The following is a 27,990-nucleotide window of genomic DNA, read 5'->3' on the forward strand; positions in this document are numbered from 1 at the left end:
GAACCATTGGTAATTGAACCAGCCAGGAGCCCTCAACAGTAGGACTGTTGTATCTGTTACACCAGTGATTCCTATCCGCACTCACCCTTCAGCAGCAGAGATCGGCACATTGAAGACCCACATGGACGTCTAATCCAAATGGTGGTCTCATAGTTTAGGTGGTGTTGGAAGCACCTTTGTGTGGGGGAACCTAGTGGTTAACACACTAAGTTCTGGGCAAAGCTGCCATTTGCACCAATGCAGGTTGATGTGGTTTCAAGCAGAGTGAGCTGCACCAATGCACTGTGGCTGATTGACATTTTGCTTATTTACACTAGGGGTTTGCACCAATGCAGTTGCAACAATGTCTGCAATCGCAGGTAGGCAAGGCCTTGGAGATGGAGGCAGACCACCTCCCTTACTGATTCAGACGCACCAAGTTGCAGCACCATTTAACTGTGCAGGAGCTGTCATGTTTCAAAGGGGAAGATTAAGAAGTGTAGAAACCATAATCACCACTTTCACAGCATTCCGCCTTAAGCCAAGAGCAACAGAATGTTCCCAAAATGTCCCCATTGATTTGTTTAGAAAGGAATAGAGAAAATGTTGAGGTTTCATTAAGTCTTTAGTGGTGGGGGAGTTTGCTAAGTGGCCTTTTGTTTCTCCCCTGCCTGCACAGCTTTGTGTGGACCCCTCACGGTTTCTGAAGTGGTAGAGTACCTTCAACTCTCCCGGGATTCAGCCTTGTTTGCAGTGGGCATGAAACAAAGTAACATTCCACATAGCACATAATTATCTTAATCAGGCTAATGTAAATTAAAGAGCAGCTCCCAGCCAGACTTCTAATAAGACTTAGCGCTTAATAGAGCATGTTTCATCTTCATTTTGTTAACACTACATAGGCTGCAATCCTGCAGTGAGCTGTGGGTGAGCAGACCTCAGCCTCTGGGCTTAGAACTGTGGTGGGATCAGGGCTTTCATTAGTTCCTGCCAGTTCCTCTTCCCTGCTCCAGCCTGATCTCCCGCCCCCCCTCATTCTCTGCAGCCTTGACAAATGCAATCTTGTCCCGCTCATATCCCTTCAACAAATAGTTAGTTTGCTCAATCCAATGTCTGCTGAAGTCAATGGAGATGCACTGACGTCAATGGCCTTTGGATCAAGTCCTCTGATTCTCACAAGTACCCATCTGCAGTGAGATAGGGTAAGTGTCATCCCATTTGACAGGGAAACAGCAAGGGAGAGATGTGCAGAGGCCTGCCTAGGGTAACTCTTACCTTAAGAATTAGGTGGGTTATGGATTGATAAAAAAACCTTCAAGCTGATCGTGTATTTGGAGTGCAACTTGACAATGTCCTGCTCTACCCCTTGATCCTTCTGTCTCTCCTTAATGATGGTTTGGGAGCTATGCAACCATTAAATGTAGGAGTATAAGTACTAGAGCAGGGGTCAGCAACCTTTCAGAAGTAGTGTGCTGAGTCTTCATTTATTCACTCTGATTTAAGGTTTCGCATGCCAGTAATACATTTTAACCTTTTTAGAAGGTCTCTTTATAAAAGCCTATAATATATAATTAAACTATTGTTGTATGTAAAGTAAATAAGGTTTCAAAATATTTAAGAAGCTTCATTTAAAATTAAATTAAAATGCAGAGCCCCCTGGAGTGGTGGGCAGGACCTGGGCAGTGTGAGTGCCACTGAAAATCAGCTTGCGTGCCGCCTTCGGCACGCGTGCCAGAGGTTTCCTACCCCTGTACTAGAGTTTACAGATGATTCTTTAGAATATAAATACGAATATAATAAACATTAGTTACTGATGCTAAGGGCTTTACACATGTATATGGAGATAAAAATAATATATTGCCTGGCCCGGGGGCCATACTTTCCGCTAAGTATCTCCGGATGAGTTACAAAGAGCTAGTTTAGTCTCATAACGCCTCTTTCAAAGTTAGGTAAGGGGAATTATTTCCCAGGGTACAGATGGGACAATTTAGATACAGAGACTAAGACTCCAGTTCAACAAAGCACTTAGGCAGTGGACTAACCCTATCCCTGCTGATGCCAGTACAATTTCTCCTGTACTTTGAGCAGGTGCTAAAGTGCTTTGCAGGATCAGGGCCTAAATGACTCACCTAAGGTTACACGGTGAAATGAAAGCGGAGCAGTCCCATGCTCTAACAATGTGAAAACACTGGTTCCAATTCTCCTTTCCCACTAGCACACAGCAGAAGTAAATGCCCTGTACTATAAGATGATACAATTAAGTAAAGCTGGCATAATGAGGTGTATCGATTACATTAAAGTATTTGTTGTATTTAGTCACATTAACTCATTTTTAAGTGCCCCAAGTTAGTTGCGTCTGTGGCATGACATACTGCAATATATAAGATTGGGCAGGAACTCACTCCAGTCATCTGTCCTCCATGTAATTTCAGTCCACATACTATAATGTCGTTAATCCTGCACCCATTATAACAACAAAAGTAATATGAATGTAGCACACCCCATTCCCTCCCTCTTCCCCCACAAAAGTGGGAGGCAGCTTCCTCTGACCGGCGCCAGCAGTGGTCTCTGCTCTGAAAGTTTCAGCCTCTTGCCTTGGCATGGCATAAACAAAGTGAGTGCTGCAGGTTTGCATAATCCTAACTCAGGTCACATTGTTGTATAAGCAAATACCGTGGCCTGAAAAGGGGGATTTGCCCCCTGTTGTCTGTAGCAATCTGAGCAAAAGGGCCCTGCTGGAAGCAAGCCAGGCAAAAATGTCCTTTACGTTTTGTAGTGTCCGGCTACCACACAAACTTCCCTCTGCCTTGACGCAAGGTTATGTCTTTAAATGAGATTCAATGAAGCACATTTCACTGTGAGGGGAAGTGTAGGGCAAATAGCACTGGCAGGCAGGGTTGGTTGTGGCAGGTCCTGGGTGAATGTGTGCCACACCGTTCTGCCAATGCACCTCAGGTCTGAGCCTCGTTTAGGCCCTGCTCCTCCAGCCCAGAGCCAAAGCTGGGATTGTACAGTGTCTGTCCTAGATAAAGGTTCAGAGATGCAACTTGAAACCACCACACTCAGGTGCTTTCGATAGGCTTTAACCTGAGGTCTGTAGTGGTACAGGCCTGCAGTATTAACCCATTGCTCCAGCTGCCCCACTTCCTAACTGAGCCGTATTTTTATGGTGAGCGTGGGGTGTCCCCCATCAGCCAGGACTCCCCTACCCCTATTCTCCTTCCCCCTAGTGCCATTATTGGCCGTCAAATCTCGCTAACCTGTCTAGGTTTTTACAGGGTTACACATCACCCTGATAGCTATAAATCTCTCCCTACAGAATAGCTTCTCTCTCCATCCCATTCAGTCTTTCCCACGGGCTTGTTATATGCCTCCTAAAATGCCTCCCATTTAAATGGTATTTAAGATCTAAGGTAATGCATAAAGTGCAGTGTAAGGATGATGCATTGGCTTTTTTTTGTAAAGATCAAATGTAGCCTGGCATGGGTAAGTAATTTTTATTATGGAACGGAGCACAGTATAGAAACCTCGCTGGATACTATGGCTTCATTCTCTTACATGCTCTATGAGGTACTATGGACTATCATCCAGTAGAGAAATGGGCCTAAGCCAGAACTCCTGATCCAAGTACACATGAACTTTGGGAAACTTCTGCTCTGAATCTCAACTTTGCAGCTTGGACTCAGTTTCATTACATCATGAACTACTATGATCCTCTTATGTATGTGGAGAAGTTTTCCTCTCCCTATTGTATTCAGCTTTGCCCTGTCCTTTCCCCTTACCCCCCATCCCATGTCCATGAAGCTCACAATCCTCTGACAATGGTTACAAAAGTGAATATGAACATGTCTATGGTTGTCTAACAGCCATCAGGTAGCCAAGCAGGGCCTGGATCACACCAGAGCATACAGGGCTGACTGCAGCACAGCTAAGGAAAGGCCAAATTCCACATCTGCATTTTCTAAAGAAAGCTCTGTTACTGGCTTCTGGTTAAAAGGGCCGGGTTTATTTTGAGCCCTGGGTGCCTGTGGATGATTGTCCATGACTGTCAAGCACTGAGTGAGAGGAGCAGGCAGGAACAGAGTATTTACAAAAGCATTTCCTCCAGCCATCTTGCAGTCTTGGCTCCTCTTTTGCCTTCTCTTTTTTCTTTTAAGATTGTAGAGCTTGTGAGACCATTTTTTCATGCAGATCCTGTGGGAACTTCCCCTCTCAGCTTACGCAATGCCCCTCAATCCCAGCATGCAGCATCCCTGGCTATCTTAGAGTTGGGTTCCCCTCACAGCTCTGACAGTGATCCTCAGTTCTGGCATACAGCATCCCTGCTATTCTAGAGAAGGGTTCCACATACACAGCTCTGCTAGTGCCCTTCAGTTCTGGTCTTTGACACTCCTGTTCTAGAGCATGGGTCCTGTGAAAAAGTTGCCAGCCCAACATGCCCCCTCCTGGATGGCTGTGGTGCTGCAGCGACTTTTGCCTCAGTTTCCCCAGCTGTCTTTTGGCCTATTCTAACCATAGAGTCCTCTGGACAGTCCACTTTGCAGAGTCCTGCCCCTTCCAGGGCCACAGAATCATAGAAATGTTTTCAGAGAACTGTACACAATGACTCCAAGATCTCTTTCTTGAGTGGTAACAGCTAATTTAGACCCCATCATTTTGTATGTATAGTTGGGATTATGTTTTCCAATGCGCATTACTTTGCATTTATCAACATTGAATTTCATCTGCCATTTTGTTGCCCAGTCATCCAGTTTGGTGAGATCCCTTTGTAGCTCTTTGCCCTCAGCAAACTACCTTGAATCATTTTGTATCGGCTGCAAACTTTGACACCTCACTGTTTACCCCCTTTTCCTGATCATTTATCAGTATGCTAAACAACACAGGTCCCAGTACAGATCTTTGGGGGACCCTGCTATTTACTCTCTCCACTGTGAAAACTTAACATTTATTCCTACCCTTTGTTTCCTAGCCAGCTACTGACCCATGTGAGGGCCTTCCCTCTGTGAAGGGGTTCACTCACCATAGATGGCACCTCCTTGTCGTGCTCTGGGGATCAGCTTTCACCAGGTCTGGCACCCTCTTCAGTCAGTTACTCAAGCTGTGACCCCTTTCTCTTTCTTCACGGCTTGGGGTGCTCTCTCTTGATCCGGCCCTCCGGCCAGGTCACTAGATAGTCCTCCCCTTCTGGGGTGTAGTGAGGCAGACTGACCTTCCTCTGAGCCTGAGCCCAAGGGACCACTACATGGGGTAACATTGTCTCTCCAGACCAGCTGCCCAGTTGGCATCTCCAAATCAGCCCCCGTGCCGGAAGCAGAGGGGCATGGTAGGCAGGGCCAGCTCCAGGATTTTGGCCGCCCCAAGCAGCCAAAAAAAAGCTGTGATCGCGATCTGCGGCGGCAATTCGGCGGGAGGTCCTTCGCTCTGAGCGGGAGTGAGGGACCGTCCGCTGAATTGCCGCCGAATAGCTGGACGTGCCACCCCCCTCCGGAGTGGCCGCCCCAAGCACCTGCTTGCCAGGCTGGTGCCTGGAGCCGGCCCTGGTGGTAGGTAGTATAAAGGGCTGGCCCTGCAGCTCACTTGGGCTGTTACCACAGAACGAGGCAGATGTCTCCAGCCTGCTGCAGAGCTCTGGAGCTGAAACTGCGCTGTGCAGCGCCCTGTCCCCAGAGAAGACCAACCCGTGAGAGGAATTGCCCAGACTGCTGGCAGCCGTGTACTCTGAGAAGCTGGAGGACCCTGGGAATACAGAGCCCTACGCCCAGTCTGTGGTAGGAAGTAGCCCAGGGAAACCAGATTGTAGTCCGGTTTTGCTGCCAGAGCATGAGACACTGTATTTTGGTGGGATCCCTGCTGACCCACTGGTGGAACCATCTGCCAATGTCAGGGCCCTGGGCTGGGACTGGTGGAGTAGAGGGGGGTCTGGGTCCCCTGGTTGCCAACACCACCCCTGGGGTGGTGGCCTATTCACCTCTAGGCCAGAAGGCCTGTGTTTTGTTTGTGGCTTGCCCCAGCCAGGAGATTGTGGGCCTAGACTGTGTTTGCTGGCTGCCTTAGCCAGGAGGCTTAGGCAAAAGTCTGTTCCCTGCCCTGAAGGCCAGAGCCAAGGCTGTGATTGCCACCTGGGCTAGGGACCGCTTACTGTTCTGCCTGCCAGAGGGCCAGAGCCATAGACTGCCAGGTGACTGTTGGTTACCAGATGCAGCGCTACAAAGTGGCCTCCCTCCCAGCCCAGGGATCACTACATGGGGTAACGTGGTCTCTCCAGACCAGCTGTCCAGTTGGCATCTCCAATGCTCCTGCGGTTCCCAGCAGTTGATAGGGAACCCAGGCCCACTTTCTACAGTGGGTTCCAGCACAGGGACCCTATAACAAGCAGCCAAGGTCTGCACAGTCCTACCCCTTACTGCTATTTCCCTCAGCTTCTTCCTACCTAGTCCTCTCAGGCGTCCTTTTCCTAAAACACCTCTGAGGCCTTCGTCTTGGGTTAGAACCCCAGGGCTTATTTTCCCTCTTTCTCCTCCCCTCCTCTCTGCTCCCAGAGACGGACTGCAAAATCTCTCTATGCAGCCCCTTTCTACTGCAAACTTCCTAGATTTATAATCCAGCCTACTCCTGCCCAGCTGGGATTCTTGTTCACTTAGGCCTGGCTCTCCAGATCCAGGGAAATACCCTAATTGGCCCCTCGGGCCCACATTAACCCCTTCAGGGCCTGTGTGAGGGTACACCCCCATCACACCCTCTTATCTCATAACTCCTTATTTGCTTAAGAGCCTCATCAAAGGCTTCCTCAAAGTCCAAGTACACTATAGCCATTGGATCATCCATGTCCACATGCCTGTTGACCGCCCCAAAGAAATTTAACAGATTGGTGAGACATGATTTCTCTGTACAAAAGCCGTGTTGACTCTTCCCCAGCAAACTGTGTTCATCTCTGTGTCTGATAATTCTGTTCTTTACAATTGCTCCAACCAACGTGCCTGGTACTGAAGTTAGGCTTATTGGCCTGTAGTTGTCAGGATTGCGTCTGGCGCCTTTTTAAAAAATCGAGATCCCATTAGCTATCTGCCAGTCATCTGGTACGGGTTCATCCTGGCCTATCCTCCAGATGCAAGCAGGCAGGTTAATTGGCTTCTTAGATCCATATTAACCTCTCTCACTGTGTGTGGGGTAAACACCCATCACAGCTCCCCACACAAATTCTTGCCAATGCACTTTAGTCCTAATCTGCACTCCTCCCTGATATGCCAGTCCTGCCATTCAGGGATATAGCTGAGCTAGAAAGCTGAGAAGTTTATCGCCACTAACTGATCCATTGTCCCTGCTACTCACACTCTACCTATAATCTCCCAAAGTAGCCATGCTGTCGTGCCCTGTAGGCTTTCTCCTGCAGTGCAGTCAGTGAGATGCAGAGAGCTAGCTGGGTGTTAACAACAGGGCCTCCTATGGAGCAGAAATCCTGCTAGTGGCCATCAGAAATACTGTCCCAGGGAAATTTTTTCAATTACACATGCCCCACCTGCACCAAGCTGCTGTGCAGGAGGCTTGGGTTTAGTTTCCAGCCTCCTGGCTTCCCCGGGACAGCAGGGGCTGCAGAGATAATGAGCTCAGCATGGTGGGGAAGGGAGTGCCCTGCATCATTCAATAGAGACCCCTATGACTGATTTAAGAGCGGTGATGACGGGCTCCAGAGGAAGCTATGTCCAGTTCTCAGCAGGAAGGGAAATGACCGCATCCAGGGGCGGTTAAAGCAGGGAGGGAGTCGAAAGAGCAAGCGCTCTTCAGCAATGATGGATTGCCTGGGGTGATGGGACATGAGAGTCAACATCCAAGCCACCAGATATGACACTGGCAGCTTTTCATACAGTTTCCATTGTGCTTTTACTCCAACTCCGTTGTGCTTTGTTACAGCCCAGGGGATGTTCACGAACATCTCTTGGATACAGTGTCCCAAACTTGCATTATACATACCAGTATGTCGGGGTCACACACTAACCTGGTATCTAACAAGCCAGCTCCGGCTTGTAGTGCAGACCGGTCCTTGGCTGCTCCACAACCGAGAGGATGACTAAGTGGTAACCGTGTGGCTAACTGGATGCTAGCTACCCATTTGGCTCATGATGCAAAGGGTGGGGCAGGTTATTTTCATACCTTGCTCTTAGGTGGAGCAGACCAGAGAAGGAGAGCAAAATAAGCACATAGAAATTGCTACACCAGATCACACCATGCAGTCCAGCCTCCTGTCTCAAAGTGGTCAGCACCAGTTGCTTCAGAGGAAGATGCGTGAAGCCCAGGAGATAGCTATGGGATAACCTGCACCCAGGGGAAGTTTCATCCTCACCCCCATTAGTGGACTTATACCCTGAAGCAGGAGAATTTATATCCTTTCCAAAGCTCATGGGTTCTTCATCCTTATTATTACAGTTCTGGGTGCTCTCATTATCTACATCCTTAGTGCTGACCCAGGGCATCACAAAAGATTAATCCAGCACTGCTCCTTGGGGGCTTTGTGAGGAGGCTGCAGCCCCATCAAGTGGGGGGGGGGGTGAAGGGATTGAACGGCACTGCTGTTGTTTCCAGGTTCATTAATATCAGCCCCTCCCCACCCACCCCGTCACCCCCCGATCAGGCCTGTGAGTTCTCCTGTGATAACATCCTGTTTCCAGCCCATTTTATGAATCTAAATGAGCTCTTGGGCTGTACCCAGAATGAGGTGAAAAAATTTTAGGCATGTCCTCCCGTTTCTACATGACAGGTGGCCACTCGGTCGCCACGTCAGCAGCTGTTGACACAGGAACCCCTGGCTTCACGGAACACAGGAAGTGAGGGCCTTTCCGGCTGTGCTCTGCCCAGATGCTTCAGCACAGGGGCAAGCACTGGACATTTGCGTGGGAGACAGTTAACTGTATTCGTCACGCCCTGCGCAGCATGTGGGTCAAAGCTGAATACATCCGAGCTGGGCAGTCACATCCCAACCTACCCCTCTGCAAAGAAAAGTTGATGGGTGCTCCCCTTTGCTTTGAGAGCTGGTGAACACAGCCTAGGGTTACCATACGTCCGGATTTTCCCGGACATGTCCGGCTTTTGGGGGCTCAAATCCCCGTCCGGGGGGAAATCCCCAAAAGCCGGGCATGTCCGGGAAAATCGGGAGGTCAGCCGGGCCGGTGGGGAGCCGGCCCGCGGGGAGCCGGTCAGCCGGGCCCGCGGGGAGCCGGGCCGGCGGGGAGCCGGGTCAGCCGGGCCGGCGGGGAGTCGGGTCAGCCGGGCCGGCGGGGAGCCGGGCCGGCGGGGCCGGCGGGGAGCCGGGCCGGCGGGGAGCCGGGTCAGCCGGGCCGGCGGGGAGCCGGTCAGCCGGGCCCGCGGGGAGCCGGGCCGGCGGGGAGCCAGTCAGCCAGGCCGGCGGGGAGCCGGGTCAGCCGGGCCCGCGGGGAGCCGGGCCGGCGGGGAGTCGGGTCAGCCGGGCCCGCGGGGAGCCGGGCCGGCGGGGAGTCGGGTCAGCCGGGCCCGCGGGGAGCCGGGCCGGCGGGGAGTCGGGTCAGCCGGGCCCGCGGGGAGCCGGGCCGGCGGGGAGTCGGGTCAGCCGGGCCGGCGGGGAGCCGGGTCAGCCGGGCCGGCGGGGAGTCGGGTCAGCCGGGCCGGCGGGGAGCCGGTCAGCCGGGCCCGCGGGGAGCCAGGCCGGCGGGGAGCCGGGTCAGCCGGGCCCGCGGGGAGCCGGGCCGGCGGGGAGTCGGGTCAGCCGGGCCGGCGGGGAGCCGGTCAGCCGGGCCCGCGGGGAGCCAGGCCGGCGGGGAGCCGGGTCAGCCGGGCCCGCGGGGAGCTGGGCCGGCGGGGAGTCGGGTCAGCCGGGCCCGCGGGGAGCCGGGCCGGCGGGGAGTCGGGTCAGCCGGGCCCGCGGGGAGCCGGGCCGGTGGGGAGTCGGGTCAGCCGGGCCGGCGGGGAGTCGGGTCAGCCGGGCCCGCGGGGAGCCGGGCCGGCGGGGAGTCGGGTCAGCCGGGCCTGCGGGGAGTCGGGTCGGCCGGGCCCGCGGGGAGCCGGGCCGGCGGGGAGCCGGGTCAGCCGGGCCGGCGGGGAGCCGGGCCCGCGGGGAGCCGGTCAGCCGGGCCCGCGGGGAGCCGGGCCGGCGGGGAGCCGGGTCGGCCAGGCCCGCGGGGAGCCGGGCCGGTCGGGCCCGCGGGGAGCCAGTCAGCCGGGCCCGCGGGGAGCCGGGTCGGCCGGGCCGGCGGGGAGCCGGGCCCGCGGGGCCGGGAGCCGGGGGGTGCGCCGGGCCGCCAGGGGCCGGCAGTGCTGGGCGAGCCGGGGGTGGTCGGCCGGGGCCGGCACCCCAGGGCCCGAGCCGACCCAGGCTGGAAACGCCGGGGGGCCAGCCTGGGCCGCGCTTCCTCCCCCCACACCCCCCTTACCTGCTTCAGGCTTCCCGCGAATCAAATATTCGCGGGAAGCAGGGGAGGGGGCGGAGACTTTGGGGGGGCGGGGTTGGACGGGGGTGTGGGCGGGGCTGGGGGCGGGGCCGGGGGCCGTGGAGTGTCCTCCATTTGGAGGCACAAAATATGGTAACCCTAACACAGCCCTCAAGTCCTGTGTTTTTTCTACAGAATAGGGCACACATCAGATGATGCTTCCTGCCCATGTGAATTGACCCTGTCCTGGAGTGACCCATCTAGGGATAATTCAGGCTCCATGACCCATTCAGCCGTTGGCTTCTCTGCTGAGACTGCAGTTAGTGTTAACCACGGTGTGGTTTCTTCATAATATGAACACCTGGCCCATGAAGAATTAGATTAAGCTCTAGCACCTTCCTTCCACACCCAGCTATAGATAGACCAGAATTCTCAGTCACTATCAGCCCAGGCTGTATTCAGTCTGGTGACTTGGAACTGTAGGAGGGTCTGAACTAAGACACAAGAGATGCAGGTTTAAACCCTCTCTCTGCTACAGGTTTTCTGTGTGACCCTGGTCAACTCACTCAAACTTTCTGTCCCAAATTTTCTAAGACCTGGGAATTGCACACCTCAGAGGCCTGGTAATTAGGTACCTTTGAGCATCTGAGCCTCAGTTCCCCATTAGTGAAATGGGGATAATTACACTTCCTTTCTGCTACCCGCCCTTTGTCCATCTTATTTATTTAGTCTGTTAGCTCTTCAGAGCAAGGACTTTCTTCCTGTTTGTTTGTAAAGCATACAGCACAACAGGACCTCCATTTTGATCCAATTAGTAGCTAATGACTCCATAGGCCATTAATAGGCTCCTGCACAATGCGGTTCTCCAGAGTCACAGTTTAGTACTGATAAAAATGATGTGGCTGGTGTACAATGCACGGGCTTAATCTTCTGAGATCCAGTGTGGCCAGATTGTAAATTGTTTCTTTTCCTAAGCATTTTGCTGCCTTTTGTACCTGCTGCCCAGCAATTGGAAACCCATTTCCTGCCCTTTCATCCTCCTGCCTGTGTGATCTCTGCACGTCAGTGCAGCCTTTTTGGACTTTATCTATTTCTGTTTTCTCATCTCAGGGGTTTTTTCCTTCATGCTTCCACTTCCTGAGCATGCAGCTGGCCCGGCCGTTAATAAACAAGGTCACACTTCTGTGTGTGGTGTTTTTGTGTTCGGTGGGGAGGGCAAGCGTTCATAGCACATGGATTTTCAAAACCTGTACAAAAGGCATAGATAAGGGGGAAACAAAGAGAGTCCTAAAAGTCAGGTTTTCTTGAACAAAAGAAGTAAGATGATCTTGTGGCCAAGGCATCAAAGCAGGAGTCAGGATTCTTGGGTTCTATTCCCAACTCTAGGATGAATATGAGGTGGCTTTGGGGGTGACTTGGCCTGTCTGTGCCTCACTTTCCCCAGCTGTACAATGGGATTCATATTTACCTCCCTCACAGTGGAGAGGTAGTGAGGATTAACTAATTGGCCTGATCTTGCACTTCTCTGCATTGCGATTATGAGTGCAGTGGTGGTCAATGGGAGATGTAGCTCCCCCTGAAAAAATGGGCAGGAGGTTATTGAATGATTGGTACTGATCCAGGGCCAGACCCTCAGCTACTGTCAATCAAACCCAGTGGAGCTCTGCTGATTTATACCTGCTGAGCATTTGGCTCTAGCACTTGCATGCCCCAAGGAGTGAAGTATTTTAAAAGGGCCTCAAGGCTTTGCTATAGAAGGTTAGAAAATCTGGCCTGGTGTCGTTTTAGCGGAAATAAATCCAGACGGTTTGATATTTTCATTTTCTTTTTATCGTTCCATTAAACACGGATTCATTTTGTAACATGACTGCGAAGGAAGCAATTCTGAATCCGTTCCCTAAGGGAGGGAGCATAAAATAGAACTCAGCTTCGTCTTACACAGAGAGGGGGCTGGAAAGTGGACCTGGATCCCCTCCCATCCACAGTTCAGAGCTGGAGTTTGGATATGGCTGGCTGACAGGACAAGGGAGGAAGAGGAAGTAGCCAGTCATTCTACACAGGAAACCTAGGTTCAAACTCTTGCTCCACCGCAGACCTCCTGTGTCACTTAGACCCAGATCCTCGAAGGTACTGAAGCTCCTGACTTCCATTGATTTCAATGGAAATTAAGAGTCTAAATAATTGGGAGGATCTGGGCCTTAGTTCCTCTGTGTTTCTGTTCCCCCATCAATAAAAATGGGAATAATACTTTCCTACCTCTAATGTGTGTTGTGAGATTATTATGGTAATGGTGCTTAAATAAGGACATAGACAGAACTCTGATTCCATTGTATTTAAAGGCAAAACTCCCTTTGACTTCAGTGGACACATGCGGCTCACCCGTGAAGTTTGGCTCCAATGTATGGCATTCCCAATGTTCTGGGATATTTGGATGTAGGGTTTTGATTCTGGTCTGTGTCTAAGACATGGGGCAAATTCCCCTTTCAGTGGCAACAGCAATGCTGTATTTTCCTCCTCACTGTAAATGACAGCAGGATTTTAAATGCCACCAGCTGTCTTTGTAACCTCCAGGATCAGCTGCTGAGTTCCTTCCCTGTTCCTCATTTGGTCATTCCAGCACTGCATGCAAAAGAAATTTACACACTGTAGATGCAGTGCTAGCTCGGCATGCCCCACACACCTATCTCGGGCACAGAGCAAAACAAGGCGGGTGCATTCTCAGCCAATAGAGGTTTATATTAACATTTACATTAACTGCCATGTTGATAGATTACATTGTTTGCATGCGTCATGCAGCTGATTTTCAGAAGGACAGTATACACCCACTCTTCTACTACTATTTCCAGATTAACAAAGCAAATATAAATCCTATGTGGATCTTTGTAAAGCTGGAGCAAACACATGTGCAAAGTTTAAACCGCAGTTTTCATGCAGTGCAGGAGTGGCACTTTCCTAAAATGATGGGGTGGGCCCAAACTGCAAAACCAGACCTGAATCCAGGGCTGAACTTCCCCACAGCTCAGGGATAGCGGGATCCAGGTTTTTATTCAATGCCATTGCTCTTTTAAAAAAAGAGAGAGGACAGATCACCACTTCACATGAGTCTGGGAGAGCAATCAAGAAAACAGGAGTTGACCAGGGATAGGGGAGGGCAAGTTTGGAGATCAGCAAAGAGCTAATGGCTGAGATCCTCATCTGGTGTAAATCGGTGTAGTTCTACTGCGATCACTCCATTCAGGGCCGGCTCTGGCTTTTTGGCCGCCCCAAGCAAAAAAAAAAAACAACAACAACAACGGGGCGGCCAGAACGGCAAAGCAAAAAACAAAACAAAAAAACCTGCGGCGCAGCCGGAGCACAGGTGCAGGGAGACCGGCTTGGGGGGGGAGGGGAGAGGGAGGGAGCAGGCAGGAGAGAGAGAGAAGGGGGCGGCCAGGGCTACAGCAGGGGCACTGCCACGCGGCCCCTCCCACTGCGCCACCTCCTGCCGCGAGGGCTCCGCTCCGGTCACCGGGGAGGGAAGGAAGAGGACTGCCCTGCAGGGCGCTCTGGTTCTCCACGCCGCCGCCTCCTACAGGGCGGCCGGAGCGGAACAAAAAAAAATGTGGCCGTCCCGGTATGGGCGGAATGCCGCCTCGAACAATCTGCCGCCCCAAGCACCAGCTTGCTCAGCTGGTGCCTGGAGCCGGCCCTGACTCCATTGTGATCAATGGAGCCATGCTGATTTATACCAGCTAAAGATCTGACCTTCCAAAGTCTCCTCTGCCATCATCTCAGATTCCAGATACCAGGAGGATGAGCACTATATGAAAAATAGATAGGTAGATTAGATGGCTATCTAGGGCCCACAGTAACTGCCAACTCACCACACGCTAGACCAAAATATATACATATATATAGGCAGGGCATTCGGTGTCTGTTTTGTGACCTGATCAGAAATCCATTGTTCTCTGTACAGACCATGGGTGAACCAGCAGAGCTGTGTGCAGGAACCCCCGCTGGAATAATTGTAGGTGCTAAAAATTGGGATTGAGGTGGACTGGCAGAGCTGGGAGCAAGGCTTCAGTGGCAATGTGAATTAAGTGCTGGGACCAAGGTGCACTGGCAGAACTGGGAGCAAGGCTTCAGTGGCAATGTGAATTAAGTGCTGGGACCAAGGTGCACTGGCGGAGCTGTGCATAGGTACCTGTATCAAGATCGATCTTCATCAGTGGAGCACTGTGGGAAAAGCTTACCTGATACCTGGCAGCTTGGTGTTTAATTCTATCTATTAATGCCAATCTCGCTTTAAAGAGTGTCTGATTCACTGTGCCCTTCCGAAACAACCATCCCAAATACTAAAAGAAAAACAACTCCCCATGCAAAACTAGCTTGTAATTCCCTGAGCACAGAGGGGTTAAATAACACAAAACATAACTCTTTAGATGTCTCCATCAGAACGCCTCTCTTGTTCCACAACCTCGACGGCCTTGTTTTCTGTAGTTTAAGAGATGAGGTCACTAGTGTCAGTAATATTAGATTCACTCTGTGTGTGATGGGGAAGCAGACCAGAAGCAGTTCCTGTGTTGCACCCCTGCCCCCATCCTCTCCTCTCCCTTTCCCCCCTCCCTTGCACTACTGTGCTGCAGATGCCACTGTCTCTAAGGCACCAAGCCTGGGATCACGTAATCAGTTCTGGATAGTAACTTGCCGTTGACCATTTCCTGGGAGGAAAGGAAAGGCAGGAAGGAAAAACAACAACTGGTCAAAAGTTCCACTGGTGAGTTTAAAAAAAAAAAAAAACCTGTCTGAATCAGACAAGCTGGTTTCATTCAGAGAAATTGAATCCTACAGAGCAGTGAGCAATGAGTTCTCAGCAGCAGGAATTACTGCATTTGGTGTGTTTTTGTTGGGGGAAGAGGGAGTTTGCCATAAACAGGATTTGGGAATGAGAACATGTATCTCCTTATCGGTATATTTTCCCCTTTGCAGCTATACTTGATAGAATCAATGGGGTCTGGTGGATGGAGCCGAGGAGTAGAAGTCAGGACTACTACTTCTTTCGTGCCACTTCCCTCTTCAGGATTTGCAATTTTTATAGCCTTCATACAAAACTCACGAACATAGGCCAGGCTGTCATGCAGATTGGCCTCTCCGAGGTCTACTGATATCCAGTCCACGTTGAATCTTTGGTCTTCCCCTCGGTCATCTTCCATCCACAATTATTGCAAGAGCCATCCTACCGATACAGCTTCCCGATCTCCAGTGGATAAACCCTTACTAAGGTAGCCTAGCCTCCCTCAACTTGTCTTCTATTGGAACAAACTGCATTAGGCCCCTTACAATTCCATTTCATATCCTAACATGGTGTCCAACCATTTGACCATCTCAATAACTTCAGCTCTGTGGTGGACAGCACACTGATTTTCTTTCTTGTGGCTGGCCAAGTCTCTGTTCCATTAAGATGGGTCAAATTACAATTGTATACATGCGGTCTTTTAACTATATTGGCTTCTTTGTGTCACAGACAACTGGAGTCAGCTCACACCATTTGCCCCACGAAGCTTAGTACAATGCCAGACATCACTCAGGAGGGCACCCTCAGCAGCATCCATTGATCCTAGGTATTTAATGTCTTGCACTCTTCTTCTACGGTTTCTGTCTGTGATATCCTTCATGGTGAGTCCTCCTACCTCAGTTATCATAGCATTGGTCTACCAACGTTCACTAAGTCCAGCCCGCTCAAAACCATGTTGCTACTGTTCAAAGTTGCCTCCCAAGGTCTCACCATCTTCTGCACTTATCATTAACAGAGATCAGCAAGTTCCAAGGCAGCTGCCATCATATATTCTCACCTATCACATCCATGACAATTGCAAACAAAAAGGGGCTTGACGCTGAGCACTGCTGCAGGCCAATGATTACTGGTAATTCTGTACTGTAGCCCCATTTAGTCTGGACTACAGTAGTCACTCCATCATACCTATCCTGGATAAGCTGGACACAGCTTTCTTGCACACCTTTCCATCACAAACTCTACCCAATTCGTTTTCTTGGTACATGACTGTACGCCTTCTCCAGGTCCACAAAGTCCATAGCCAGTTGCCATCTCTTTTCTCTCAACTTCTCCATGAGGATTCATAGCACAAATACAGCATTAACAAACTTGTAAGATAAGTGATGCCTTCCCTTCCCAGTGACTTTGCCAGGAAGCCAGGACTCATTATTATTACTTGCATTGTAGTAGTGCCAAAGGTCTTCAGCCCCGTCATGCTGGGCCCTGTACAAACATAAGACAGTCCCTGCCCCGAAGAGCTTAGTCTAGAAGGGCTTGTCTACACCATACATTGTACTGCACTAACTATCACAGTACAGTTAAAGCAACATGATTGCCCTAGCGTGGATGTTGTTATACCAGTGGAAAGGGCTTTATACTGGTATAGCTATTCCCATATAGGAAGGGGAATACTTTATACTGGTTTAGGGCATATTTTTGCCTATATAACTGCATCCACACCAGGGGTTTTATCATTAAAAAATGACAGCCCTAACCAAAATGGTTATACCATTTAAAAAATGTGTGTAGACCATACCTTAGATCGGGGTAGGCAACCTACGGCACGCGTGCCGAAGGTGGCACGCGAGCTGATTTTCAGCGGCGCTCAGACTGCCCGGGTCCTGGCCACCGGTCCGGGGGGGGCTCTGCATTTTAATTTAATTTTAAATGAAGCTTCTTAAACATTTTAAAAACCTTATTTACTTTACATACAACAATAGTTTAGTTATATGTTATAGACTTCTAGAAAGAGACCTTCTAAAAACGTTCAAATGTATTACTGGCACGCGAAACCTTAAATTAGAGTGAATAAATTAAGACTCGGCACAACACTTCTGAAAGGTTGCCGACCCCTGCCTTAGACAGCTGGGTTCTATTCTCAACTCTGCCACTAACAATTGTTCAGTGGCCATGGGGCTGTGTCACCTATCAGTGGCTCACCACCATAGCCCTTTATAAAATGGGGATAAAAAAATCTAAGGTCTTCAAGGCACAAGTCTTTGGAGACTTAATTAATTAACATTTGTAAAGCATGTTGAGATTCTTATATGTAAAGAGCTATCAAAGAGCAATGTATGGGCTTGGGGTTATGGCATGGGGCTGGGAGTCAGGAGAGATGGATTCTACTGCTGGGTTCACCTCAATTTCCTCATCTTCAAAACAGAGATAATGGTGATGATCTCCCATGCCTTATTAATTAAGGTTTGAAAAGTGCACTGATCTATTGAAGAGAAAGGTGCTCTGTAGGGATAAAGTATGATTGTAATGATTCTGTTTTCTGGAATGTAACAGTGCACTCATGACCCCTGTTTACTGTTGACCCTTGTTCTGTGTGGGGCCCAGACGGCACACCAAGCACTGACTGATCCTGCAATAAAATTCTCAATTAACTTCAAAACATCACCTAAGTCTCTCGGGTTTAGAAATGTAAAGGGATGCTGCTAAGTATTCTTCTATCAGTGGCAGAGCCAGACTACAACCCAGGAGTCCCAGCTCCCAGCACTAACCCCCAGACTTCACCCCACTCTCCAAACTGGGATAGAACCAGGAGACAGGCCTCCCAGGCCCCCTGCTCTTACCACTAGACCTCATGCCCCTCCCAGCACTGGGACTATAACCCAGGCATCCAGGCTCCTAAATCCCCCCACCCGCTAGGGCTGGGAACTAGGGTGACCAGATGTCCCGATTTTGGGGTCTTTTTCTTATATAGGCTCCTATTACCCCACCCCCTGTCCCGATTTTTCACTTTTGCTGTCTGGTCACCCTACTGGGAACAGAACCCAGGCGTCCAGGGTCCCAAATCTCCCCACTCCCTGGGGCTAGGAACAGAACCCAGGCGTCCAGGGTCCCAAATCTCCCCACTCCCTAGGGCTAGGAACAGAACCCAGGCGTCCGGGCTCCCAAATCCCCCCACCCCCTGGGGGTAGAAACAGAACCCAGGCGTCCGGGCTCCCAAATCCCCCCACCCCCAGCGACCTGACCACGCTGCTCGGGGAAGCGACAGCCAGACACGTGCGCACCAGCAGCGCCGCAGCAACCAGCCAGGAACTGAGAGCTTTGCAGGCAGCCTGTGATTGGTTCCTTCTCCCTGAAGCTCCGCCTCCCAGTGACAGAGGGCAGGCCCCTCGCTCCGCCTCCCCGGCCTCCTTCCCAGTTGCGGTTGGCTAGAGATGCTGCCAATGGAGTCCTTCGTCGGCCGGGGGTGGGCTGCTTGTTGCGTCTGCAGGCGGCATCCAACCACAAGGGGCAGAACCGCAGGCGCCGAGGCCCCATTGGAGGCTGGTGATGTCAAGCTCCCTGCTCTGGCCACGGCGGCTCGCGGGAGCGCAGGCTGGGCCAGTGGTGATGTAGCGGTGGCCGGGCAGGGGCAGGGGCAGAGGCAGGGAGCGGACGGGCCCCGGCAGCAGGCAGCAGCCCCCAGGTGCAGGTCAGTGCACGGGGCGGGGGTCCTGCAGCCGGCCGGGAGCCTGGCACAATGGGGGGGGAGCGGGGTGCAGCCTGCTGGGGATGTGGGGGGTCACTGGGTGGAGGTGGGGGCTTGTCACCCGCTGGGGGAGGTGCCCGGCCCTGTTCCAGGGTATGTCCCTATCACCCTCCCTCCCTCTGCCCCCGTGCACATTCCTGCTGGCACTGAGGACTCTTATTTGGGTGGGGGGACCTGCATCCTCCCCGGGATTTATGCAGTTCAGTTTCATGCCTTTGGGGTGGTGATGTCTGAAGGAGCCGCTGTTCGATGCAGCCTCCTTGCGGTATGTCAGTCTCATCCTCAGGCTGTTGCTAGCGCCTGGTGTGCCCGTAGGTGCTGGAACTGGGGGTGCTGCAGCTAGCACCCTCTGACTTGAAGTAGTTTCCACCAGATACAGGGTTTGGTTTGGTTCTATGGCTCTCAGCACCCCCACTATACAAATTGTTCCAGTGCCCCTGGGTGTGCCCCAATAATAGGACCCCCACGGTGGGGCTCTGCCCGAATGGTGCTGGGGTGCGTTCTCCTTCGCAGGGTTGCCAAGGCATGTTTGGTAAGGACAGCGTGTATTTGTTTTTCCTTAGGGAAGGAGGCTTATTGGTCAGTCTCCAGCTTTCCCTCTAAATCCCAGACTGGATGCATCCTTTCCCAGCAGAGGCTGTGGGGGTGATGGACTTTGGGGGCAAGTCCCTTTAAAATTCTGTATCTGAATGGGATATAGCTGGGATGGATATTAGATGTACTTGACTCAAAAGGCATTTGTTCTGGGCAGGAGGGTTTTCCCAATGGCATTGGGGTTGTTATCGGAGGGGCGTTATAGGTATTACCTGGAGAGAGGCAGGAGATAAATTCATGGAGAATGAGACACCCAAGGAAGGTGAATGCTGTGTGTGTGTGTGGTGGGTCCTGTTCCACTCTTCGATTGGAGGTTGGGGGTAATAGACATAGTCAATCCAAACAGCCACAGTGGTGCGTGGAGAGAGGTTGCGGCTTTTGAGGTGTGACTTAAACATGTGTTTGGACTGGAGGGTAGGAGGGGCCTTGTGGAGCTGGCTAGATTACTCAGATTCCTGAATCACAGGCTGGCCTACCCGTGGGCATTGGCATGGCTAGTAATGATGATAAATGATCCGTTGTCTGAATCACAGGCTGTCAGAGGGAGGGTGAAAAGGAAGCACTAACCAGTTGTGGTTAACTAAGCACCAGGGTCCGTTGCTTAGTGTATTGACACTGTTACTGGGGGTGGTTTTTAGACTGTAACACAATGAGCTTTCCTCCACCCTTAGTAAAGATTCCTGCAGCACAAGGGAGACTAAACTGGGAAGACTTCTCAAGGTAGCAGGTTGAAACTCTGTAGCTTCATGTGGGGTTTTTCCTCTGGGGGGGTCCAGCTCGCTTTGCATTCGGCACTGTACCCTGTGTTCAGGGTATGTCTCACAAGCTGAGTGGCTTGTCACAGCCCTGTAGTTGCAAGATCCGTTCAGCAAAGCTGGGATTCACCTTACAAACGTCGGTTTCAGAGTAGCAGCCGTGTTGGTCTGTATCCGCAAAAAGAAGAACAGGAGTACTTGTGGCACCTTAGAGACTAACAAATTTATTAGAGCATAAGCTTTCGTGGACTACAGCCCACATGCATCCGAAGAAGTGGGCTGTAGTCCACGAAAGCTTATGCTCTAATAAATTTGTTAGTCTCTAAGGTGCCACAAATACTCCTGTTCTTCTTCTTACAAACGTAGTGATGGTTCAGTGTGGTAAAATGCCTTTGCTTATTACATGCCCCCCCTTCCACATATGATACGAATGGATTGTGTCTGGGGAGAAGGGCAGGTGCTCATTTTGTGCTTGAGCCCCAGCCAGCACTGAGCAGAACTCAGTACTCGCTAGGGGGTTTTTGTACCACAACACAGAAGTTACTTCACTGTACTGCAGAGTAGCAGGGAGAGAGCTCTGATCTTCCAGCTCCCCTAGCAATCCAAAGCCCATGATGTCCATGGAGCACTTGTGATTCTGTCCAGCAGAGGGCAGCAGTGCGCACACACCAGCCTGCTCAGGACTATGCCTGTTAACCATGGTTCCCTCTATGGCAGGGGCGGGCAATAATTTTTGCAGGGGTGCCACTCCGCAGATTTTGGTGAGTCGTCATGGGCCGCACATTTCTACTCTATTAATGGAGGGGGTGTGGGGTTTGGGTGCAGGAGGGAGCTCTGGGCTGGTGCAGAGTGTTGGGGTGCAGGAGAGGGTGTGGGCTCTGGGAGGGAGTTTGGTGCAGGAGGGGATTCTGACCTGGGGTTGGGGTGTTGGAGGGGATACGAGGTGCAGGCTCTGGCTGGCTCCCGGCTGGCGATGCAGCAGGGCTCAGGCAGGCTGCCTGCATGCCATGGCCCCACGCCGCTCCTGGAGGCAGCTGCGGCTGGATGCTGCTGGCACATCTCTGCGCGCCCCTTGGGGGGGAAGAGGGGCAGTGGGTCTCCATGCGCTGCCTGCACCCACAAGCACCACTCCTGCAGCTCCCATTGGCTAGTTTCCGGTGTGAGGACGGTGCTGGGGGCCAGGACAGCGCGCGGAGCTGCCTTCCTCCCCCCCCAGGCACGCAGAGACGTGCCAGCAGCAGCCAGCTGCTTCCTGGAGTGATGTGGGGCCACGGCAGGCAGGCATGCAGCCTGCCTGATCACCCTGCTGCGCTGTGGGACTTCTAGCAGCCCAGACTCGGAGATCGCGAAGGGGCAGAGGAGGCCGGATAGAAATGTAAGATGGGCCGGGTTCGGCCTGCGGGCTGTATTTTGCCCACCCCTGCTCTATGGCTTGCTCTCATGCTTATTGCAAAGTATCAGGGAAATCTTGGCTCTTGACCTCGGAGGCTGCCGACCCATGTGTCAGCTGGGGAAATGTTCCGCTCTGCTGTCCGGCACGTCTGGAGCCTGCAGCAGGCCATCTGGGGACGTGTGCATCTGCTTGCCTCGTGTTGCAACAGTGGCTCTCAATGGCTGAACAATAGTATTTGTCCTCTGGACTGAGCACATCTGTTCACCCTGTCTGGTGACTTTGGTGCATGAGCATCCCAACCAGGACTTTACAGGCTTGGAAGAGGTGATGGGAGATGTATGGTCTGGGTGGGAGGAACAGAACAGGGCAGACCGGTCACCCTGCATAAGCCATGTGATCTGTACCTCCTCCCCTTCCCCCCTCCCCCATTTGACACTGTCCCACTGCTGTGTGTGCCAGGAGTTGTGGGGGAGGGTTAACTAGCTCAGCAACATAGTTCTGGAGAGCAGAATAGTAAAGCCATTGAAGGCCAGTGCATGGGAGGGAAGTGTTGCTGAATGAATGCGCCATTGTGCTGACTGCGGAAAGGTTAGATAAAATATTTGTATCCCTTGTTTCTCTCCTGTTTTAAGGTGAAAGAGTGCAGCAGTCTCTGGAGCGTGGGTGTGAACCAGGCAGTCTCTCAATGCCAGCATCCCTGCCAGCACTAACTAGGCTCACCAAGTAACCCTATCTGGGAACTTCCTGTTCCTTTAGTTAAGTCATCCCTGCCACGTGTTGTAAGGTGAGAGATTCCCTTACACAGGAGGACGCAGAGGCTCACTGCTGCAGTTGGAGCTTGCTGGTGACCCAGCTGTTCTGCAGAGAGCAGGGAAAAGAGGCTACAAGGCCAGTGCTGTCAGCTGCCAGACACCAACCAAGACTCCTCTGCACTGTCTCCCCATGAAAGCAAGGACCCTGGGAAGAAGAAAGCAGATCTGTAGCTCCGAAGAAGAGAGTTCATTCAGGCAGTGCTTTATTTTTAAACTCTGATCCTCCCAGTTCCTTGCCTGGCGAAGTAATTAAACTGGAATGACCCAAGGAGCTGAAATCAGGGGAACTTTATTTATTCTTTTAAAAGGATAGAACCCAAATTCCACTCCCCTTGAACTTTATTATAAAATCCTGCTTTGTAACACCCAGGTCTGAAAGACTCTTTGACTCTGTTTTATGTTTTCCCCGCTTCCCCTTAAAAGCAACTGAGTACGAGTCCAGCTGCTGGAGCCAGGGCTGGGTGGGGGAACTCTGCGTGTTGGAAGAAGATGCACTAAGGTGTCAAGAACCAAAGAAGAGAATCCGGGAGACTGCGTGTGCTTCTACGGCTCGTTCTTCTGGGAACAGGAGAACCGGAGCCAAGCGGTTGTATCTGGAATCTCCTCCTGCTTCTCTGCCGGCTTGGTGGTTGGTGTCTCCCGTTTCTGGATTGTGCTTGATGGGGATCTCTGCTAGGGGATCAGCTTCTGCAGTCGAGGGCAGGCGCACAAGAACAAAGGAGGTGGTATCTAGATGCCGGAAGGGGCATTGGCTTAAGCCCCGGGCAGAAGGTCTTTTCTGGGACAGCTGCCTGCTGTAGCCCCACCAGGTTGAGGGTCGGGGGGACATTCACCCTTCAGCATGTCCTCCAAGCTGGAACAGAAGGAGACTCACCAGACCAATGGGGTGGTGCTGCCAATCGTGGCTGTGCCCGTGGACTGCCTGGCCAGTCCGGACCGGCAGCAGCTCGTGGAGCCCTCGGAGTTCTTGGAGCCTGACGGGGAAGGGGTGGAGGTGGCGGTGCTGGAGTCCCGGGCCAATGCCAAAGGGGTACGAGAAGAGGACGCCCTGTTGGAGAACGGCAGCCAGAGCAACGAGAGCGACGACACCAGTACGGATCAGGGCCCCGAGCCTGCTTCCCCTCTCAAGGAGACCTCCTTCTCCATCGGGCTGCAGGTCCTCTTCCCTTTCCTGCTGGCCGGGTTTGGGACGGTAGCGGCTGGCATGGTGCTGGACATAGTACAGGTAAGGCTAAAACCTACTATTACTTTGGGGACTCCGCATGGCTTGGGCTCCGAATCCTGTTACCTGGCTCCTGGCTTGATTCTACCCCAAGAGACTCAAATGCTGGGACCATGGTGTGTGGTGGTGGCTGGCTGGCTTGTGTGAAATGTGGCATTGCGATCCCGTTCTGGGCAGAGTACTCCACAGTGCTATTTGGGCTGGGCGTGTGGGCTAGGGAATGAATTGCCCCAAGTTGCCTAACGGGTCTGTCAAGGCAAGAGCTCGCGGGCGAAGGAGGATGTGGGAAGCTTTCCCTAACCTAGGGCACGCTTCTCTGTGTCTAAAGAGAAGGTTCAGTGGTTAGCCTGGGACTTAGGAGACCCCAGCTCAATTCCCACCTCTGCCACAGACTTCCGGTGAGAGCTTGGGCAAGTCACTTAGCCTCTCTGTGCCTCATTTTCCCATCTGTACAAGGGGGATAAGAGCACTGCCCTACCTCACAGGAAGGGATAAATGCACGGGATTGTGAGACGGTTGGCTACTGCTGTGATGGGGGCCATAGAAGTACCAATGGCAAACTTCTTTCTCCAGTGCTTTAAGATAAACTCATAACTTGGGGAGGGTTGGAATTTAGGCATCTGCTTCCATTTTGACGCAGCCGGGTCTCATTCTGTTCTGAACCTGGAATTGTTAGAACCAAAGAGCAGTGCTATTAGAGAAACTTCATGTGTATTTGGAAGGCTAGAGCCAGTGTAGCAGTGAACACGTGTGAGCCGGAGCAGCTGTTGTGGAGTTCACCCTCTGCTGTGCTTGAATGTTTTTTCAAGAGCACCATGGTTCTGTCAGCTACCTGATCTGCATTAAAACTGGGACGAGTTAGGGGGCTGTGTGCAGCCAGAGAGCCCCCTCGTTATCCAAGGAGACTGGCTCCATCCTGATGTTGCCCCAAGGGCTGGGTTGGAGACCAACCTGAGCTGAACAGAGTTGAAAAATAAAATTGATCTTTCCATGAAAAATGCTAAAGGGCTGAGTTGGAAACAGCTTTCTGGGAATGTGTCTGGGGGACTGAGTTGGAAACAGCTTTCTGGGAATGTGTCTGGGGGACCCTAGTTCTAAAACTCAGCAACTCGGGATACTGCCTCTTGTGGGTGGGTTTGCCCTGCGTGATATTGGCAATGCACATTAGATTCCTCTGACCATTCAGCAGTGACTCTAGCAGAGCAGTGGGAAGGCTTCCCCGAGAAAGCTAGAGTATCTGATTTTATTGTAGTGTGGTACTGCAGCTACCTTAACCTCTTGGACTTGGAGAGTATCGTAACCGCCCCTGGGAGCGGTGACTTGCATTGCAGGGGGAATAAGCTGTGCAGTTTGCTTGGATTTTATGTGGGGAAAGTGACCTAACTGACCATTGATCTGGTGCCAAAGTCACACACTCTGACCCTGGTGTTCCCAGCACTTGTGTCCTTGGCAGCTGATCAACAGCTTAACCATTTCCCAGCTGTCCTGAAGGGCTGGTGTTGTGAACCAGCTTCCTGAACACCCAGAACAAGATAGAAAAGGGACTACTTCGATCTGTCTTTCGCAGTAATGTCACACAGCAAAAACGTGCATCAGCTGAAGGGAAGTAAAAACTGATGCCAGGAATAAGGTACCAGTTCGCTATGGGTATGGGAGGTTATTGATCTGAGCAAAATGCAGCAGTCCTCGTGAAGAGTTGCTGTCAAAATAAAAATCCGGCTTGAAAATCCCCGCACAGCTGTCCTGAGCTGTGGTGTGCAACACCTTAGGTCATTCAACATGAAAATACTTTAACCGCGGTCACTTATCGTTCTGGCTGGCTTTTGATTTGCACAGCACGGAGACAACACGCCCGGTAGTGTACTCGTTCTCCCGTGTCTGAGCTGCCAGGGAATGTTTAAATCAAAACAGAAATCTCGGTTTTGTGAGCCTTACCTAGCAGGGGTTAGAATGAGATTTCTCCTTCCCACCCTCCCTCCAGTTCACTGCAGACCTGTCCTTTAAAGCCATTTAAAGCCATTGACTCTCGGTCTCATCTGGTGTGGCAATTCCTATGGTTTTACTGGGACGTTTATTTTTTTTAAAAAACCCCACCCCTTCGAAACCTTTTTAGTCACCGGTTTGGAGCCCCTGCTCTTTTTGAAGCCCGAAATCAACCTGAAGATTCCTCTAAACAAAGATCTGCCCTAATGACAGTGGGGGTGGAGGTGGGAGTAACGCGGTGGGAGGTGGAGGAGGAGGTAACGCAGCAGCTCCCGGGGTTGGTAGCCCTCTTTTATTTCTGAAGGCAGCAAATCAAATTTCATCATTCCTCAGTAACCTGGCAGCTCGACGTGTAACTATGCAGTGTGTGCTGCCAACTCCTCAGTAGCTCCCTTTAGCCTTGGTATTAAATGATCGATCTAAAGGCCATGGGACAAAAACCCAGGCAGTCCGTCTTTTTGACTCGCTCTCCTGTAAGATCTGGGGGTAGCCCTCTCGGTAACGGGCGGTGCCTTTGTTATCTTGACCAGACTGCCCCCGGTGCAGAGGGATTGCTCACCCATTGCACCGGGCAGTTCCGGAGGGGGCCGTTGGGGAGGAAAGCTTCTTCCCTGCTGGGTGTATTGGTCTCTGCCCAGTGAAAGCTAGGGCCGTGGGCTAGCCCTGTCTTGCCCCGTTGAGCCTTTCCTGCTGCTAACACGGGAGCACACTGAGAATTTGCCATTCAGCAGGGGAAGCCCCCTCTGGGATCAGAGAGGCTTCTACCCCTTCGTGCTCCTGGAGGGCAGGGTTCTGACCAGTGTGCAAAGCCTGTGGCACTCCTACAGCAGGAAGCCATGGGGACAGCCCCCTTCCATCTGCAGAGCCCAGGTTTGTTGACTATGCCATCTGGGCATGCTGCAAGGCTTGTCTGCTCCCCCTCTGGGGGTGTACTGAGCAGGGAGAGTCGTATCTCTCTGGGGGTGGACGTCTCTTTATTTGCCTGTTATGTTGGTTTTGACATACCCACCATGAGTGGCTGTAGTCCAGTGAGAGCATCTCCAAGGCCTGTTGTTCCAGAGGCTTAGGTACTACCGTAATTGGCATGAGGGAAGATATGTAACTGGTGGCATTAGATATGGCATGCCAAGTATGCTGTATAATAGGAGAAATACATAAGAACTAACCCGCTCTCTGATGGAACATCGAGTCTGGGAGCTGGTGGATCCTGATCTGTCCATGTGGCTTGTAACATGATCTAAGCACAGCTTGACTCAGCCAGCGGGGATTGGGCTGGAGAGGGGGTGTGAAGGGGAGAGGGAAAGAGCTAGGATGGGCATCACATGTTTGCTCTCCTTGATCATTGTCCAGCCCATAGAAAGTTATGTAAGATATGGAAAGGGGACATGGTCCCTGCACGTGCTTGTAATTCACAAGGAGAACTGCACATGACATGAAACCTCCTTGTCACGTGCATTTCACACGCACCCCGAATTTTGGGGTCAAATGACTCAAAGCGAAGTGGTGTTGAAACAACTGTGTTTTCCCAGGTTGCAGGTGGCACCAAGTATTTACTGGTGACCTGGGGCCTGACTTCTGGGTTTGGTTTTGAGTGGAGATTGGGGCCCAGCCCCTTGACCTAACACTCTAGGGGTGTCGTGAGGGACATGGCATGGGGACAGGAGGCAGAATATGCCAAGTGTCTTTATTCCCTGGCCTAACTTGTGTCCTCCCCAGGGTGCTTCACCCCTTCCTTTTCAGGGATCACTAAACATCATGCATCAGGACCCTGCTTCTGTTCAGAACTGTGCTGCTCTGAAACACCCAAATACGCATGATGGAGTTTTAGATGCAGCTGTTGTCCTTGAAGTAACAGCACTTTTGCACAGGCCTGGGTCATATCTTATTCAGCAAGACTGTTGTAAAAGCTCCACTTGGCAGGTGGGTGGCTTTTGATGGCATGTGCTAGCTCTTGAACTTTACAAGTATAGTCCGTGACCTTAAACTGCGGCTACCGTTGGAAGTTTGTGTGACTTGAAAATAAAAAAAAGTTTGGTATGATTCCATATTTATTCTCAAGGAGTGGAAATTCAGTCTCCAGGCACTCCTATTTTCCTAGCTGCTAGGGCTGCAAATACATCCTGTGGTTTGACCATGAAGCAATTTACCCCTTGTGTCTTCTATGACCGATCACCCATAATACTCTCTGCTGGGGAGCTTAACTGACAGTGTAGTATGTGAAGCAGAATAGAGTCCATGTCTCGCTGTATTTTTATCTCTCGTTACTACCAGGAATTTAAAAGCTTGACTTGGTAAAACTTTCAAAAGCACCTGGGTTCCAAAGGCACTTCTCAAAATGAGAC

At 51.7% G+C, this 27,990-nt stretch overlaps 1 protein-coding gene across 3 annotated transcripts in view; it reads left to right on the forward strand.

Moving 5' to 3' along the window:
- Nucleotides 1–18,639: 18,639 nt before the first annotated feature.
- The window catches only part of SLC41A1 (solute carrier family 41 member 1), a 31,302-nt gene continuing 21,951 nt past the window's right edge, over nt 18,640–27,990 (forward strand). The window contains exons 1-2 of one of the 3 annotated variants that reach the window (XM_008172704.4): nt 18,640–18,832; nt 22,264–23,668. In XM_008172704.4, coding sequence (XP_008170926.2) covers nt 23,285–23,668 — 384 coding nt within the window. In that variant the 5' untranslated portion in view covers nt 18,640–18,832; nt 22,264–23,284. Of the gene's footprint in view, nt 18,833–20,895; nt 21,000–21,489; nt 21,614–22,263; nt 23,669–27,990 lie in introns of those variants that run through there. The other 2 variants (XM_024109328.3, XM_008172705.4) reach the window with 2 other exon arrangements.

The sequence above is a fragment of the Chrysemys picta genome, chromosome 4, assembly GCF_011386835.1.
Source record: "Chrysemys picta bellii isolate R12L10 chromosome 4, ASM1138683v2, whole genome shotgun sequence".
Taxonomy (NCBI): domain Eukaryota; kingdom Metazoa; phylum Chordata; order Testudines; family Emydidae; genus Chrysemys; species Chrysemys picta.